We start from the raw sequence: 19,450 nt of genomic DNA on the forward strand, positions 1-19,450 counted from the left end.
TTGGGTTGGGACCACGGCGGCCGGCGGTGCTCCCCGCCTCCACGCCAGAGGCTCTGCGCCCAGGCTGGAAGTCGACATCAAAAAGGAGCTGCTCAGCAACCTGTTGACTTGCACCCTAGGTCTGCTAAGTACAAAGATCTGATTTTCCAATAAATATGGGAAAATCATTCTCTAATATAGTGCAATCTAAATGTAATGAGTGTTCAGTGTGGGGCTGCAGACTTGCTCTCTGAGGATGCACGCTTCATTCTGTTGTAGAAGAAACAGTGATGAAAAGGAGGAGTAATTTTCACCCGTTTGGGATAATCATCCTAAATTTACTTATGACTTCCTGCAAGACAGTGCAGGCATAACTTGAAATGAGGTAATGTTCATGTTTGGTTCACTTGTGTCCTAGCACCACCCAACGTTTTAGCGGTAATGATCAGTAGTATGTGGCATGTTAATTTGAATTGTATTTGACTATTGCCAGTACAGCTAATTGAAATATGACTATTGCTTTTATAAATGAAATGCACAGTTTTGAACTGAGATTTTGAAAGTGTGGAGCTGCACAGAACTGAAGTTCTTGAGTAGCTTATGAAGCATATGCATCATAGATTTAATTAGCAGATCCTGAAAATTGCCGGTTTTTATTTGAAACTCAATTTTCCCCTTCAATTAGGACAGAACTCCTATCCAGTTAGATGTGCTATTAGATCTAAATTTCCTAGACTGATGAAAATAGGCCTCTGAAAGGGTGGAAAGCTTTTTGCAACATGTGATGAATGTTAACTGTTCTTTAACTTTACATTTGACTCATGTAACACTGAAACTGGATGCAAAGTCAATGCAAGACAGGAATTATTTTGTAAACCCAGGACATAATCATAGATGAATTTTCAAGTAATGTTTGTTTTAATGAATCAAGGGGTTGCAAAATACTAACTTGTTTTCTATGGAAATACTTCAGACTCTATTTCTACAAAAAGGTAATTTAAGAAAAAAGGCTTGAAGGGAGCTTTTCATGAAATTAAGTTTGTCCTGGGAAAATCAAAGTAGCTCAGTTGGATGTGTAATGATTTTTTTCCCCAGAACAAAGACGAAGTTTCAACAGGTTTCCCATTTACTCGCTGGTCAGGATTGGAATAATTCCCAATTGTCAGATCGTGATGCTTGTTAACAATAAAAAAGTCCTGCTGTTCTTGAATTATCGTTTGAACAAACCATTAGGACACGGTCTTGGGACTGCAGTGACCTTGGTGGCCGCAGAGTGGAAGGCAGCGCAGGACAGAAGAGACCCGAGAGCAGGACCGTTGGGTCCCCGCCGGCAGCTCCAGCACCGGGGCCGCAGGAGGCGCGGGCTAACCTGGGCGGCCGCGTCCTGCCGCTGCGCCGCCGGCCGGCCGGCCGTGCCACCACGTTGCTTTCTCACCGAGGGACTACGTTTAGCTCCTTTAGGCTCTAAACAAGGGTCGTTTATTATAAAAGTTGACAGAAACGGATGGAAAGTGATTGAAAACAGCGGTGTGTTTGTCATCTGGAAGCCCGAGGTGGAAAAGCGTCGGTCCCTGAGCAGGCTCTTGAACGGCGTTTCTGCTTACAGCCTGTTTGCTGTTTCCTTTAGCAGCACTTGGAAGATTAAAAAATTAAGAGTGTGAGCCCCTGAGAGATTATTCTCTGGCAAAAGACAGTGCTTCTTTCTGTATGGTTAAAAACGCTGGAGTGGATTAAGAAGCAAATGCTTGAGTTTTGTTGATCCACTCTTTCAGCGAATTTATAGACAGATTTTACTATCTCATTTTACTTGCTGATTTAATTCCAGACTAGTGGCATTGATTTACTCTTTGCTTCAATGCCTGTTAAACCTCTTAAAGCGACATAATTACAGGATGACTGATAATTGTATTAAATGTCACTGAAGCATTTTCAGAATGCAGAGTTTCAGAATAGCTGTACAGAAGAAATGAGAGAGAGAGAAAATATACATTTTTACTTTGTGTCCTTTTTGTAAGAAAATCACCCCGTGCTATTGAAAGTGGGAAGGAGCAAGGGGGCCCTCATTTATACAGCTGTCTGACCCGACTTGGAGGAGGGTTAAGAAAGCAAAGTCTGGCGTGCATCTGCTGGGGTCCTCGCGCCGCGGCAGCGCGCGGGCGCTGCGGTGCCTCCGCCGCTCTCCTCCTTCGCAGCTCAGGTTGGCTGTTTGCTTTGGTACGTGGCCGCTCTGAATAAATGTGTATTTTGAAAGTACGTTTTGGAGAGCGATGCTCTGATGTCTGCGCTGATGCTCTGTGTTGCGCGTTAGAGTTGCACGAGCTGAGCGCTGCTGGAAGGGGATCGCCGCGTACCGCAGAGCAGCGCCGGCGGCGGGCTGGTGCAGCTGGCTCCTCCACCGCTGCGCTGGGCCGAAGTGGTATAAATGTTGCTTGGTTTAGGCGGAGATGTTCACTATGCTGTTTGGTTTTATTTCTGTACGTAGGATATGTCCTTCCACAGACAGGTGGGTTCAGAGGGGACAGTTTGAGTTAAAAAGGTTGTCACTGTCTGTTGGGGACACCAACATACCGTGTTAGAGCAGAGAGGAGAGGATGTAGTTGGTGAAGAAGCTGCCCAGGAGACGCTTGTCGGGAAGAGTCACAGAAAAGGAACTGTTGGTAGTCAGCTTTCTGCTGTGCGAGAGCGGAGAGCGGAGTCAGCCCTGCTGGAAGGAAAGACTAGTGCATCATGGAGGTCAGCTCTTAGTTTGGTATTGTTTAGAAATGAAAACATATTTTGCTTGGTAGATAAGACAACACTGTGCACTGAATGAGATTTGACTTGAAAGCTGTTCGTGCTTACAGTTAATACGCGATTTAAAACCTCACTCATTGTACTTATTTGTAATTATTTTCTTTTTTTTTTGAGGTATTGTGAATGTGACATACTTGCACACTGGAAGTTAAAACATTCATATAGTTGAATGCGCAAATATGTACTTTTTCATTCAGTTATGTGTCTTATTCTGCAAAAATATGACATTTACAGACATTTTTTTCAAGGAGCATTTCATCTTTTTCTTTCTTTCAGATCAGAAATGTTGAAACCAATCAGTGTTTAGACAACATGGGCCGCAAGGAAAATGAAAAAGTGGGCATATTCAACTGCCATGGCATGGGAGGGAATCAGGTAAAGAGCCCAAACCATTTATTGTCTGTGCAGTAATTACTGCAATCTTCAATCTCCTACTGCGTAACCATACGCACTACAGTTACCCAACAGACTGAATTCGTCCCAGGCAATGCTAGTGCTGGTTTCTCCTGTGAGCATTTCTTCCTTTCCGCAGACAAAGGACTATTATTTTTGCATATACAGTGTTTAAACAAGCAAGTACTACTTACGGCTTATCGTGTAGGGTGTTTTGTCCCTGGTACCGTGTGATTTTGTCGTGACAGGAACATGTGATTTATTCAGTAGTCCTCGGGTATTGCAGCTCACATGTCAATGTGTTGGATCACAATAAAAACGATTGTAGCAATTAGCAAGCATATTAATGAAAGTCCCAAAATTTTTGAGATTTTGAATTTCTTGCTTCTTAAGAGCTTGAAGAATATTCCAAAAGCTAATTTTTCAAATAATGGCTGCAAATTTTGGAAACTTTTTGGTGCATATAGAGCTTCATCTCCAGGTCTGTGAAGTATCTAAGTGAATAAATTCCTGCTGTTTAGTATGCAAAGAAATGTTTAAAGTTGCAGATTCTAAAATTACAAAATTTGGTCATGAACCTTAATCCACCTTTTTGGTTTCTGGGGGAAAAAAAAAATCTTTTTCAATGGAAATAGATGAGAATCCAGAGGAGGTATAGCTGAATTCATTTATTTCTTAAATGTGTATATAAAAAATAAAAAATAAATTGTTTGTGCAAGTTGAGGATTTGGATATTCATAGCTCATGTGCATTTTTTCAATATTAATGAGCAATCAAATAGTTGGACTGTAGAGTATTTCACCTGTGTTTTAGGTATGTTCTGATGGTAAATGCCATTCTTTTAGCTCAGAATTGTACAGCTAATGACCTGCTTCACATATTCTAATACCTCTGGTTTAAATCAGTACAGCTGATTCATATTGGGATTAGTTCTGATCTGCAATATAAACTTACAATTGAGGAACTTTTACACAGTAAGTCACTGTTGGACTTCGAGCTCATTGTGTTGGTGGCTCCTGGGGTCTGTGAGGTAGTCATGGCCTGGGAAGGTCTGCTGGGCCTCACCATGCTGGGCAAAAGCATATGAGCATCCACGAAGCTGGGGAGATACTGGAGACCTGGCAATCCTGGCCGTGCTACTGCGTGCTTCAGCCTACCGCACAGGCAGGATAAAGGGATGGGATGCTGCTTCGCAGTCTGTTTTTCTCTGTCAGTGGCTTGGCCTGGACCTCCCTGAAAACTTGCAGCAATCTCCACTTGCAGTTTTCACTTGCAGCTTTCTTAGTGTAGCTTGACCTCATTTCTCTACTTAGTCCGTTTTGCTTTATCTTTTGAAAACCTTTCTTTTAACTTGTTGGGATTCCCCCCTGCAAGCCTCTAGACCAGATTCCTCATATGGTGTGCAGCTAGCTCCTCTCCTTAGAGATTTTCCTTTCTAATCCTTAGAGATTCCTCGATAGGACTGTCACGGAGAAGATCTTTTGAGTCCTTGACCATATGCTTATCGTACTGTTTGATGAGAGTAGATTTTTCTAGTGCTACGTCTGCTAAGAAAATGGGAAGATCCAGGATCTGATAGCAAATTCTTCTCAGTTTCTTTCAGAGGTAAAGTTATCCATCATATTTATGCCAAACTTCGCTATCTCTATCTTTAAGTTTCACTTACAAGATCAAACTGTTAGCATTTTATTAAAATATCATGCATTCAAGGGTGAAGATTCTGTCTACGTTTTGGATGTTTGGTAAGCTTTCTCTTCTTTTCTGCACATGATAGAGAGATCTCTCTCTTTTTGTTGAATGAGCAGAAAAATCCAGGACGGCCGTGATGTCCCCAAACCCTCAGTTCCTCTAAACTACCAAATGTGAGGCTAAGAGGCCTGTAAGGCTCCGAGATAAAGACAGATGGGTTGCAAATGTGCATACGGACAGTATATCCTGAAGAACCCGTGACTGTTGATAAATCTGACCTCCCTTTCTGAGCCTTCCTAAACCAATATATCAGAAATCACCGAAGAACTTTTAGATTTGCAGGCTCCTTTATACTGCTAATATCAACCAGAAACCACAGCTAAATCTGTTGTGCACACCTGCAGAAAGAAGATGATCTATTCCCCTGCATTTGTAGGAGCAAAGAGTAATATTTGTGACCTGATGGAGTTTTTGCTAGTAATACCTGACTACATGCAGAACATCATTCATGCTTTCGTGCTCATACACCACTCCCATTAAGTCTTATCTTTATTAAACTCTTTTATAATGAGGAATTAGAGCTGAGCTAAGAAATGTAAATTCTGAGGGTGAGGGATTGTACATTTACAAAAATAGCTGTGGAACAAAACTATTTCAGAATGAAAAGAAAACAAAAATTATACCTAGCTCATTAGAGTCCCTGAGCAAGATGCATGCCAGCTCTCCAGCTTGAGGCAAAGACAAATATCTCAGGACTCACAAAGTTTACTAAAAATATTCTGTAGCTCTTAGCTGCTTTAAAGGGCTTAAGGATAATAAGATTCTAAAAATATAAAATTCTTTAACAATGTTAAGAAAAATGAGTTGCTTTGACCGAGGCTCTGAGTGATTATCTGTTACATTTAGTTGATACATGTGAAGTACAGATAGCTGTGAAAAGATACGGTATCTTGCAATGGATTAGTTTTCAAGGCTTGGAAAACTTCCTTCATTTTTATCCTTCATTTGAGAGTTGTCCTCAGTATAAGACTGGAGGATTTGTCGTTATGTTGGCATGAGTATTTCAGATAATCCTTACTAGATTAAGATCTGGTCACTATTAACAATCTGTAAAACGAAAACTACACATTTCATCATGCAGTTTAAGGCAATCTTAGAGCTATTTTCTTAGCGTTATGCGGAAAAACATGCAAAGCCCTGATCTGAGATCAGCTCTGGGGGGGATATGGTTTCAACCTTTAGCAAATGAGCATTGTGCGTAAGTCTCTTGGGGTGGAGGAGTGTGTTAGTTTTACTTCAGTAATGATGTTTTTTTTAAGAAGGAAGGTACCTGGGGTTGACTCCTAAAACACTGACTACTTGTGAATCGTGCAAACAACTATTAGTCTGCTTTCAGAATCAGGCAGGAAAGAACAACCCGTCATTATCATGCCTTTTTTTCCACACCTGATTTCTGGTTTTGTAGTATTTTAGAAGAAATTTGTTCCTTTCAGCGGCCTGGTAGAGGGTGAAACAGTCTGTTTTTTCTGCCTACAGTCATCTTGATGGGCATAATGGTTAGTCTTGTGTTATGTTACCATGGTGATGTCATCTGTTACTGTGGTTGTTCTGAATGTAGGGCCTCTGTTCATAACAATAATCAAATCATGCAGTCCCACACAGACAAGAAGAGGATATTAGTAAAGAGAGGGACCGAAGACTTATGCAGGTCCACAGCTGCAGCTTTGCACTGCAGACGCTTCGGTGGGAGGGAGCTGGCGGAGGGCAGGCAAACTCTGCTAGCGGGAGAAAAGCTCCCTTGGCCGCCGGCATTCACGGGGAAAACGAGGACGCGTCCTCAGCCAGGCCCCTTTCCTCTGCTGAAGAGGAAACGAAACAACAAACAGAAACGTCGAGAATCAGTATTGGGTTTTTTTCTTTTTTTAGCACTCTATTCCTTTTTTCAGATCTAGCACTTTAATTGTACTAGGTAGGGCAATAAATCAGCTTTTTGTCAACAAAATGCTATAATCAAGAGAATAACAAACACACATTAGTTTTGGCCATATATTGGTAAAGCCCTTTAGAGTACTACGGTAGTTATGGTGAATTTTACAAACCTTGTTCTATGTTTTAATTGTTGCAGCCCTGCAGTCACTTCTCTATTTGTGATCTAATCCATCTGTTTTTCAGTCTAGCGGCTTGTTTTTGTCTCATGGTGTTACAGCAGAGCAGCCACAGAAAGTTGTGTAGTAAGAGCTGTTTTATTACACAGTGTGAAGATAAATGCCTTTATTAAATCCCTTTATTTTCAGAGTACTGTCTGCATTTGATTAATGAGGAGGATGTTTGATGGCGTAACTGATTGTAAGGCTGAGACTAATGAAAGCAACAGCTGAAAATGACTGCTTTTACCATCTGAGATATTACTTTAGATAAATAGCTTGGTGGGTTTTATGTACAAATATCACAGCGGTATGTAGGCAGTAGTACAAATATTTCTTAACAACTGACGCTTCCATGCAGTGATAGAAAGCCAGCTGCTTGTGTCCAGGGAGCGCAAGGATCGGTGAGAGTCCTGCCTGCGTGCAGACTGCAAGGCCTTGGCCGCCCCTGCCCCGAGAAACGCAGCCCATCGCCCCGTGCGGACCCTGCTCAGTCCTGCCGTGCTCCTCTTCCTGCGTGTCGTCATTAATAAAACCTCCTATATTCGTTACTGAAGAAGAGACAGTCTGGTGGATATTTCAGTATTTTAGAGCCGGCCTCAGTGCATTGACCACAGAGGCTTGAAATGGGAAGTGGAAAGAAACTTGCTTCAGTGCAAAACCTCTTTCCAGAGTCACAGAGCAACTGGGGTTGGAGGCATCTCTAGAGATCCCCAGGTCCAACCCCCCTGCTCCGGCAGGGTCACCCAGAATAGGTCGTCCAGGACTGTGTCCAGGTGGGTTGTGAACATCTCCAAGGGCGGAGCCTCCACAACCTCTCTGGGCAACCTGCTCCGGCGTGCAACCACCCTCACAATGAATAAGTGTTTCCTTGTGTTGCAGTGGAATTGCCTGGGTTTCACTTTGTGCCTGTTGCCTCTCGTCCTGTCACTGGGCACCACTGGCCCCATCTCCTTTACACTCTCCCTTCGGACCTCTCTAGGCGATTAGCTCCCAGCCTGTACTGGTGCCTGGTGTTTTTCCTCCTCAGGAGCAGGACTTTGCCCTTGGCTATGCTGAACTTCATGAGATTCCCCTCTGCCCATCTCTCCAGCCTGTCCAGGTCCCTCTGAATGGCAGCACAGCCCTCTGGTGTATCAGCCCTACTCCCAGCTAGGGATCATCAGCAAACTGCTGAGGGTGCACTCTGTCCCTTCATCCAGGTCATCGATGAAGATGTTAAACAGCATTGGACCCAGGATTGACCCCAGTGGGACACCAGCAGTGACTGGTCTCCAGCTGGACTTTGTGCTGCTGATCTCAACCCCCTGAGCCCAGCAGTTTTCAGTCTACCTCACTGAGACTTACCTAGGCTGCATTTCGTCAGCTTGCCTATGAGGATGTCATGGGAGCCTCTCTGGCTGGGGCTCAGGTCTCTTGTTCTCAGTTACTGACTGTAGAGACTGAAATACTCAATGAGGCACTGAGTATTTGGTATCATCTTCTCATTGCACCTGTCTTCATGCAATCAGTTTTGATAATCTTTTCAAATCAAATAAATGCTCACGCTATTAGAAAATTTGGTGCTTACCCACAGTCTCCCAAGTTCGATGCAAACAAACGTCCAGACGTGGTAAACCTGTGCTTTTAATCTTGGTTACATAAATTCTGTAGGGAAGAAAAATTTTTGGAAAGGGATGCATCAGAAATTATGATTGCAACAGAATGCTCGGTGTTTTGTCAGGATTAATTTTTAATGAACGTGGAGTTACATCACCCAGGATTTTCCGCAGTATTAATTTACCTGGTGGCATCTGTTGCAGGGTGACATCAGAATGAACATATGTTTAGTTCATTTTTGTAAACATCTAGGGTGAACATTGCTTCCTTCTGGCAATGTTTTGTGATGAAAGGTCAGACTCAGTACTCAAAGACAGTTAAAAAACATATGGGTTGCTAGAGGCTTGTTAGAGGGCTGTTTTTGCAGGTTAGTTCTAAGTAACGGGTCTTTAAAAACTGTACTCTTTCATAGACGTTTTATCCTTTTCCCATTCACAGTACAGTAAATATCTATTCTTAAATGCCGTTCAAATCAGAACAGCTTCTGTGGAGGGCTAAGCAGAAAGACTTTTTAATAAAAACTGTGGTCTGTAAGAACTTCTCTGTATCCTCTGACAAATTGCTTTCTTTTGAGAACTTGTATAAACGTGTGTGCTGTTTTACCCTTGAGACTTTTCTAAAGCAGACGTCTTCAATTATGTTATATAGAGTAATTTTTTATCATATTAATATTCAGGCAAGATTTGAAAAACAGAGAGGCCTATTATCTCATGATTTTAAACAGAGTAGAGCTTGCTGGTAACGTCAGCGGAGTTGCTTGCTGTTTGTGTCAGCTCAGAGTTTGGCCGTAGACAACTAATACGGTAGTCACATCTTACATTTTTAGTAAGATAAACAGTTGTAGTTATTGATATATTATCAAGCCATCTAAAAGCACTATAGAGGCAAGATTTAACAGAGCAACTTATTTAATTTAGTGATAATTAGACATTTAAGTGAAAATACATAATTTGCTCATGCTTCTGATGAAGGTTACGTAGCAGAGGAGGATGTGAACTGTACTTGTGCGCCTGGTCTCAAACCAAATCTCGAATCTCTTCTTGAAGAGGTCACTGGGCAAGTAAACACTGCACTCATTATAGATTTTATTAATTTAGTATATAGTTTGCTTTGATTTTATTCACTGTAATATCATAAGTAAATCCTAGATTTTGTGATTACTAGAAAGTAAACTAGCCCTTCTCTGCTTTGCCTTATTCCTTTTTGCTTTTTTCAGTCTCCTCTTTCCCTTATCTTTGCTTTGTATTTAGCTTTTCGTTTTCTAAACAAACCCTTTGTGAGTAAAATTAGTTGCAGCTTATATTTTTTGGTCCATTTTGCTGATATATGCTTTCCCTTGCAGACTTTGCATCATTCTTATGTGTTGTAATTATAAACCTTTTGGGACAGGAGCTGTCTAATACTCTGGATATGTTCAGGACCCAGCACAATGGAGCTCTTGGTGATCTTTAAACGTAATTATAACAAGTATGATTAATAGGGAACAAAGGAGCAATGCCTGCACGTTAAATAACAGAATCTTTCATTTAACACAGTGCAAATGAGAATAATACCTTCCTGTTAGAGTCTCGGTAAACACTGAATAGCTTTGACTTTCAGTTGATGGGAATAGTCACCAGGGAGCGTAGGAAAACTAGCATTAGATGGATCACATTGCAGTAATGAAGTCAAGATAGATAAAATGCAGCATAAGAGTATTTGCTGTACCTGCTAATAAGTGCAATTTTGACATAATGTTGTTTTTCAGGAGTAGGGGGAAGAGAGTAGCATAATGAACAGCTTGCCATCCTGGAAGCAATGACCGCCTTTTGTCTCAGGTGGTGAGGCGTCCATCCGTTGGGAAGTGAGAGCTATCTGCAGAACAAAACGTAACAAACCCCGCCGCTGCAGAACCAAAAGGCAGTTTTTATTGTGGCTTCTGTGCAAAAACACTGCAGGCACCTGAAACCCCAATGCAACAGCAGTGGTTTAGAGAAGGGCAAAAGATTCCACAGGGGAATATAAAGATTTTAGTGTCAGAAAACTATGTTTGCCATTAACTCAGCAGGGGTGAGTCCATGCTTATTTTCCAGTGCCGTTTTCTGGATATGACAAAAAACCAATTCCTCAGCAACCTTAAGAATCTTTGTTTAACTAAAGTTGTTTCCTGCAGGTAGGGGCTTTTGTTGCTGTATACGTGTTGAGTAGATGCTACCAACTGGGATTTTTTTCTTTTGTTTGGTTTTATTTTATTTTTATTCCTGTGACCGTTTAGTATAGTTCCAGCTACTAACTTCAGTCCATGTTCTCTTGTGGTAAATACAGCGTTTTCCTTGGGCCTGAGCACCAGGATAAAGGCACGTTCTTGCGATGGTGATTAGAAGTTGAGGGAACAGGAGAGTAAGTTTTATATGAACTTTCCCGAACATGAAAGCCACTTCTGGCCCGACAGCACTTAAATCATTCACTAATTTAGATGAATGTCTGCTTGTTAAGATGAGCCGATTTCATGCCAGTAAAGAACTTGGTTTAGGCGGTTTAGGAGTAAAACTTACTGCTATTTCGAAGCACAGGAGTAGCTCCAGTGCAATCAGTGAGCTGTCGAGGTGCTTTCCGTTGGACATGTGCTCAAGTAATTTAATGAACTGAAGAATTATTGTTGATTAGTTTAACTAGCTTCTTGGTGGGATTTAACATCCTGGTGGGTTTGCATGCTTTTTAGTTTAGGTATTTTCTGTCAGGTTGCAAAGATACAGGAGCAAAAGCTAAAACCTGTTCTATAGGTCGTCATTATAATAGGGCTGGATATACACGATCCAGAATACTTGTGGTGAAGGGCCCACTCTCTGAAGAATCGTTTCCACAAAGAAACCACATTCATTTCTGTTCATGTGATTAGACGGCGTACTAAACAAGGTAGGAATGAAAATCAGTTTTTTTATTTTTCTGAAGAACTGTTCTTTAAATAGGGGACTATTGGGACTGGATATTTTTTCCTTCAGAGGAGTAACGTAATTGTGATGGACTTGCCTGTTGAACAACAAATGTTTTTAAAACCATACTGGAGGAAAATCCTCAGACTAGCGGACTGTGCTGTGAGTTGCCTGTGGAATCATTATTGGTATTTTCTGCATGTGCGTTCCGGAGTTTGTTCCTGTGCCACGATACTTCAGTGGATACTTCTGGACTTGGTAATTAAACAGGAGTTTGGAAATGAATAGCTAAAATAGCAATCTTTTCCCCCAAAAGTGACTTAACTGGAAATTTAACTGTAAGATCCCTGGATCTTTTTTAAATGGTAGTGTAATAACTTCAATTTGCATGTTTTGCCTAAGGGGACTTTGAGTATTTAACGTGTAAACAGTTTCAGGAGGAGAAGTGCCTTCCCTGCAGCTTTTATGAGAATACTTTAAATCAATTGTGAAAGGTGAATTCAAAATTTACCTTGGGAGTACCGAGGATAATTAAAATGGTTGTCAGAAGAAATTAGATTTTTCTGTACTTAGTTACGTCCAATTTATGACTATCCTAGGAGGACAGACGGATCCATCCTCCTAGGCAGAGCTCGGGTCTCCCAGGGTGGCGCGGTTCTGCCTTTTTCTCTCTTCCCGAAGACAGGGTGCGTTAGGATAACGCGGTCTTTAAGGCAGGGCCGCGTGGCAGCCTCCGTGACAGCTCGCTGTAGGTCCATCCGCTCTGTTCTCCTGCGTGGTCAAGGGCTCCAGAACATTGAAACCGATGTCCTTTCGCCCGGGGTGCGCGCACCCAGCTGGAGCGCTGCGCGCGCTGCGGCCCTGCTGCTCGCTGCACAGCAAAACTAGCGCCGAGCTGCCTAATATGCCGTCAAGGGAGTAGCGGAGGAAGCGCCACTTAAAATCCCTATGCCTGTGTAAACTACACGTTTGAATTGATCACTTGACTGATTTCTGATTAATGATGTTGCTTTGCACTTAATCGGCGTTGAACAAACTGATTAGTTTCTCAGACTTTCGTCAGAGGGGAATACTTTGTCAGTTCCTTTTTAACATAGAGGAAGGAATAAAATTGTCGGGGATGTATAAGGCATCGCTGTCAGTCCGCACTGCTGCTGTACCTGAGCTCCAAGCATAGACTTTCACGTGTCTTTGGCTTTATAGGGCTTATTTCCGCATCTAAACTTGCTGTATGGAAACACATTAACAAAGTAAATTAATAAAAATAAATTAAAAGCACATTAGCCACTATAAAAAACTAACGCTGATAGACAGTAAATGTCTTCATTGTGTTTGTAAGCCTTGTAAAAGCCATTGTACACTGTCAGCGGTAGAAGCCACAGAATTGTTTCCCTAGCTCCCCAAAATAATATCCGTGAATCCCTTATTAGCGGCTTTTCGGAGAACGTTCCCGTGAGCTCCCTGTCCCCTGCTCGAGACGTCGCGCTGCCCGGAAAACACTCCGTCCCTTTTCGTTTTGGTCAGCTCCACAAAAAGCGGAAGAGATGGTTGATTTCTTCTTTCTCTGTCTGCATAGACAGAAATACTGCATTAGTTGTGAGAATATTTTTGTAGTTTGTGAGTCTGGAGACTTTCTGGAGAGAGAGATGGGATTCAGAGTTAGGGGAAGTATTACATCCAAGCACAGAGGTGATTCTTGCAGCGTGCGGTGAAGAACTGCTGTTGCATTAGAGCTATCTCCTACCGTTTTAGATTTCCTCAGCAAGAACAATTTAGGTACAAACTGTTGTTGTATCATCTCCTATCCCACGTTACACCTTTAGCAGTGTAAAAGCTGAGGAAAGCGAGCGAGTGAAAACGGGAAGGAACTTTATTTTCACCTCTTGGAAGCCTGTGGATTAGCCCATAGATGGCACCCAGCAAACAGATGCAACGGGTTGCAGGTCTATGAAAACCCGGTGCTTGCTGTAGCAGGCGACTCGGAGCCAGGATGTCCTTTCCTGCAACGCTTGGCAACGTGTTGCATGAAATATATTATTTAATTAGCCGTAAGATGCAATGTATTGTTCACCCTCCTCTATTTTTATATGATGGCATTAATATAATTATATCTGCAGTTAATATGGATGTAAGTAAAATGCTAGCCTGATGATTTTACATCTTCATAATTAGCATTCATTTTTCCTTCTTAAGATTGCATGTTTTTCAGGCCCATCTTCTGTAATTGTTAATTCAGACATCATTTATTCTTTCAGAAGATGTAATGGAACAGTGTATTGCAGTTATCAAAGATAAGAGGAAAAAGAAAGATGAAAATGGAAGTAAATTTCAAAATATAAGTATTTGCTTTTTATAAAACACAGAAGAAAACATCTGCTGTGTCTTTGGGGCTAGAAGAAAATGCCTGATGCATACATGTTTATCATATAAAAACAAATAATAAATTAAAAATTAATCTTATGAGTTGGTTCAGGATAACTGGTAGTGGATGAATTTTTAAGTAATGGACACAATGAAAGATAAAATATCTGGCTCATACCCCAGTTTCGGCTCCCTTAATTGTATTGTGTTCCTCTGGCAAGAGGAGGTTTTTTAGTAACTCTGAAATCACTGGAAGTAGCGGAGGTGTATGTCCATATATTGTATTAGTCCATGCTTCTACTACACTGCTCTGCTAATTTGCACATTGCCCTTGTGAATTGTGAAATACTGTGAATATTTTACATATTTTGACAACTCTTTTTCTCAGCTGTATGGCTAGATGCTGATTTATACTCATCAGAACTTGAGTGGGACATCATAATTATACCGCTTGTCACAGTATTTACATTATTAACCACAACCTTTCTCCTATTTCTGTGTGTGTTTAGGTGTTAAAAACTCCCCCTGCCATGGTGTTGTGGTTGTTGCGAGGCTCAGCAGCGCAGCGGCGCTGCTGGGCACGGGGCCGGGGATCGCCTCGTCGCGCCCTGGTCTCCGTGCGCTGCCGCGCGGGGCCACGAGGACTGCAAGGGATTCGCCGTTCGCCAAGGAAAGCCCAGAAAGCGTTTAGAGCTAATTCCGCCCCCTTTTCCCCGTCTCCTGAGCTCGAACTGAAACGCGTAACTGCTTTGCTGCAGTGTTTCTGGGATGCATTGTTCTCCCGCCTCCTGCTTTATTGCCTGATGTCATTAACACACCGGATGCTCCTGAAGTGTGCGGGTACCTAGATCTCTAGCAGGGATAATCCTTGGTGCAAGACCTTAAATAGATACTAGTAAGAATATTTCATTCAAGAATTTTCTGATGCTTCAAATAATTGGGTCAGTTTATCGGTCTATTAAAAAAACCTGTGATCTGATTTCTGAAGATGGTGACCACAGTTATATTAACCTCTAGAATTCTCAGATAAAATCTTTGCTCCTTTTTTGTCTTGCACTGAATCATCCTCAGGAGGTAAAATTGAGTGTATATCCAAGTATTTTCTGGGTTTGGTGTCAAAGCAATTTCTTTTCCTGAGCACGATGTTCCCTCTCTTAAGTGCAGCACACACTGACGGGTAGCGAGGCTTGCAGGAAGCTCCAGTGAAATCCAGGCCAACGTTTCAGCGTTCGGAGAAGAGCGTCACAGTACATCACTGAAGTGAAAACGGTGTAGAGTGCAAATCAGCAGTAATTTAGGGATATGCGTTGCTAACACTTTGCAATTGTAATCATTTTCTGTTTTCAGGTATTTTCTTACACCGCTGACAAAGAGATTCGCACGGATGATTTGTGCTTGGATGTTTCAAGACTCAACGGCCCTGTGATCATGCTGAAGTGCCATCATATGCGAGGGAATCAGCTGTGGGAGTACGACGCGGAGGTACGCAGCTCTTGCATGCCAGAGCCCCAAGTGACACCTCGCCTCTTTGTGCGTTTGCTTTTCCGTTGGATTTTTTTTAGAGGCAGAAGTTTATTTTCAATAAAATATCACTGTAGTACAAGGAAGTGTTTCTGAGTGCCATAGCTTGATGATGTGATAGGCTTGATAGCGTTTCCTACAATAATATGAGATCTGGAGTGGGAAATAGTTCAGTTAATTGACAAAATTTAAAATTTGTTTCTGTAAAATTTATTTTTAGAGGGGTGAAAAGGGAAAGCTACTTGTTGTTTAAAAGATAGCTTATTTCTCGTAGCTGGCAAGGCATTATTTTAAACTGAAAGAAATATTCTGCATTTTTATATAAATAAAGTAGAAAAAAGGAATTTTTTTAGTTACGGTTTTTCAAGTTATTTCTTCTGGCTCTTGAAGATTGGTAACTGTGGATTTTAATTGTTTACTCATTTTCCGTAGACCAGTCGCCTGTTTAGTTTGGTGATGTAATGGGATGGGACATGGCTTGGTCTGGATTTTGAAAGGAGAGTGCAGTTTGTGAAAATTTGGTGGCTTAAGGAGTTGTTGCAAAATTAATACAAAATACCTGCAACTATCCCAATATTAATATTTTGCAGCTGAATAATTCTTTTAAAATGAGATAGGAAACAGCGGATGAAAACGAAAGTTTATTTTAAACTTTTGTTTTGAAATATGAACGATTTTTTCACTTGTTAGAAAACTGATCAGCATTAGTGAGTCATGGTGGGGGGCTGGCAGGTTCTGAGGTTTCCTCAATATTTATATTACTTTCTAATTTCATTAATTATTTGCTGTTGTGAAAATTTTTGCCCATCTCCAGTGACGAAAAAAAAAAGAAACTTGAGTCCTGTGATTACCTTATTTGGGACAGCACTTGAAGTCTGTATGTTAGGCACAGTGCTGCGCAGCGGCCGGGAAGGTGGGATCGGCGTCCCGTCGACGCTTGATCTATCCCCCCGGGAAACGAAAGGCTGCACACCACAGTAGGCACAGTTCGCTTCGCCCGTGCGGAGAGCAAACGTCTCATGTTCTAAAACGATTCCCCCGGCTTACGACTATGTGTGCTTTTGGGGCTTTTCAAGCAAATTCATGCAGCCGTTTTCTACCCGGGTTGAAGGAGCGGTCGTGGGAGACAAGGGAAATAAGCAGGGATTAGCTAGAAGCTCTTTTCTCCAAGAAGCATCACCCAGGGAGCAGGCAAAGGCAGAAATCCCCGGGCAGAGACCTGAGGATGCGCTAACGCGCCTTCAGAGCTGATCAGGGCTTCGGGGGCTGACGCCCTTCCCGTTCAGAGCACCTCCCGTTGGCTCACAGGGTCTGTTTTATCCCGTTACATGTTTTGGTTTTTATGTGTTTAAGCAGTCCAGGCGAGCTAACTCGAGGATGGCAACGAACAATATTGGTAGCCCAAGCCCCTGCCGTAGCTCTGAGCCGTCATCCAGAACCTAAGGGAATACTCTCACACCCAAGTGTATCAGCTTTCTCAAATATCAGGTAATTTTTATATAGATATGCAAGGCCCATGACCAGGTTCTTCACAAAATGCCTTTTTCTCAACCATGAACATAGAAAGCCGTCTTTCCTCATAAAAAATCACACTGCCCATCTCTTTCCCTTGAATATTTTGGGCACAAGCTACTGCAAGTGCATTTCCACGTTGTCCACAGTTTTCGTGCTAACTGCTCAGCAGTTATGCCGCGATATGCCAAACTGGCATATTTCCATAACTGTAAAGCTAAAGAAGTACTGATTTACAACTCTGTACAGTCCTATTTGCAGTTGCAAAATATTGCAACTTTGTATAAATATAACTGCTTTCACCTTTCCATAAATAGGTGAATCTATTTCTTTCAACCAAGTATGCTCTTATTTAATTTTAACCTTGACAATATGCTATCTTTTTCTGTTGAGTTTAACATAATAGATCTGTAATGGAAAATTTGTGAGTAGTTGTGTCAAAACAAAATCGACCATTAGGTGGAGCTCATAAGAAAGAAATATAGCAGCTTTGTGGTCAGGTATTTTCATATAGGAGATGTCGGAGAGAACAACTTTACCATCTCTCCTGCGTATGAAGCACCGCCCGTTGCCCTATGTGCCTTTCTGTGTTTTCACCAAAACCTGTGGCGAGCGTTCAGACTCGATCTTCATGCACGTGGTTTGGTGTACGAGCTGGGGCTGTAGCGTTGACCTTCGCTGTCCCGGGCTCGCGTGAGCCGCTGCGCCGGCCTCAGGGCGAGGGGGATGTTTCTGCGCTACCTCAGTTTACCCCACGGACAGCAGTTCATGCACACAGCCCTTCTGGGGTTTTTTTTTTGCTGCATGGTGATCCCCAAATATTACAGGAAGCCTCCAAGCTCAAAGCTCTATTGTGCAGTGTTTTTTGCTGAGAAAATGACTGGATTGTGATATTTTGATTTTCTTTTTTTGTGCCATGTTGCCTGAATCGCTTGTATCCATTCAGTTGTTTATCTTTCCAGCTAAACTGTACTCATTTGTGCATTTCTTTTGTTACTCACAGCTTGAACTGAGATGATTTCTGGGTGTTGTGCCTCAGCTACAGACAGTAGTCTTCCTCCTGTTAATGGTATGCAGGTGTTAAGAGTTGGTAATGGGCAATAGTGCCTTACCCACATCTGAACGTACAGTGTGACAAGTAAATAATCTGTTCTTTCATAAGTAGTGATTTCTCAGTAAGGATTTTCAGACACTTTTCTTTGATTTTCTTTACTGTTATTAAATTTTCTGTAACATTCAGATTTGGTTTTATTTAAATTATGGCATTTAAATATATATAAATAATTCATAGACAATAAATATTTTCTGAGGATCTATACATACCTTAATAATACTACAACTCCTTTAGCTATTCGTAGCATTTATATTTCTCCAAAAATGAACAGAGAACAAGGAAGATTTTTGATGATAAGAAAGGCAAATCTCAAACATTTCTGTACATTATCTGTGAAATAATCAGATTTAATTAGTTTGGAGCGAGCCATTTGAAAAGCCCTTCCCCTCATTTTCTCAAACCGAAAGTGTCCGTATTCATGTTAAATGCTTTTAACACTTAAAGTGCCTTATGCATTTTAACTCGCTTGAGATACGGTTATTTTTGGAGGTAATGGCACTACCTTCTGCAGTAACGGGGCGCCTTGTCTGTCTTAGTCTCGATGCTATGATTTGTTCACGTTTTGAAAGGCAGCAGCTCAGCTCTTCCAGCTGATTCACACCTTCGCTGCTGCTGGGCATCGAGGCGTTTCTAGCGCTGGCGTCACCTGGCATCGACTCTCCACGAGCGGTGTTGAGGAGATCGCTGTCGAAAGACGTCGCTCCGTTCGTCGGAGAAGACTAGGTCTGCTGAAAGGGAGGAGAAGGAGCAGCGTCGGTGCTGGAGACGGAAACTGAGATGCACTGGCAGAGCTGGGAGGAATTAGATATTGAGCTGAGGTTGAGCACTGGGGCTTTGCTTTCAGGAGTATTAAATTCACCCCACGTCCTTTTAGTGCAACGGGTGACGTGAACTAAAAGAGGGAAAGATCCTAAGGGGAACGAAGAGGAATTTCCGTGAAAAATAGCCTGCTCAAAAAGCTGCTTAGCACCAGTACGCAATTTTTAATTTACTCAGGCAGCAGTGGCCTCCTTTTTCTTCTCCTTTCCAAGGAGCACTTAGGATGGGGGGAGCTGGGGCCCCCACGGAGGGGGGCAGCCCGGGCCCAGGGCCGCTTGCCGCCCCGGGCTGAGCCAGGAGCTGCCCCGGGCTGGGCGCGCAGACCGCGTGCCTGAACCCGGAGCGCGCCTCTGGCACCGAATCGCCCCCGAGGGGGCAATTGGGAGGCATTATGGCTAGAAAAGTATGGCCATATTATACAGATCTTTATATTGCTGCCTGCATTAATATACCATTAAATTTTGCAGGGGCTGCCTAAAACTGCCGTTTGGCCGCCTCTCGGATCCAGCAAGGGCAGGTGGAAAACCGTGTCGGTCTGTCTACTAGGTTTGTGCCCATGTAACCGGTGACTGTCATCATGTCTCCCTGTGACATGTCAGGCAAATGTTAGTATG

General features: G+C 42.4%; 1 protein-coding gene across 9 annotated transcripts in view; it reads left to right on the plus strand.

Moving 5' to 3' along the window:
• Positions 1-19,450, plus strand: part of GALNT13 (polypeptide N-acetylgalactosaminyltransferase 13) — a 176,503-nt gene that overhangs the window by 135,966 nt on the left and 21,087 nt on the right. For all 9 annotated transcript variants that reach the window (XR_011142019.1, XR_011142022.1, XR_011142020.1 and 6 more), the window contains exons 11-12: positions 3,049-3,147; positions 15,218-15,352. Coding sequence is in view for 1 of the 9 variants with exons in the window: in XM_068949416.1 (XP_068805517.1) it covers positions 3,049-3,147; positions 15,218-15,352 (234 nt within the window). In the remaining 8 variants the exon portion in view is untranslated. The remainder of the gene's footprint in view (positions 1-3,048; positions 3,148-15,217; positions 15,353-19,450) is intronic.

The sequence above is a fragment of the Struthio camelus genome, chromosome 6, assembly GCF_040807025.1.
Source record: "Struthio camelus isolate bStrCam1 chromosome 6, bStrCam1.hap1, whole genome shotgun sequence".
Classification (NCBI taxonomy): Eukaryota; Metazoa; Chordata; class Aves; order Struthioniformes; family Struthionidae; genus Struthio; species Struthio camelus.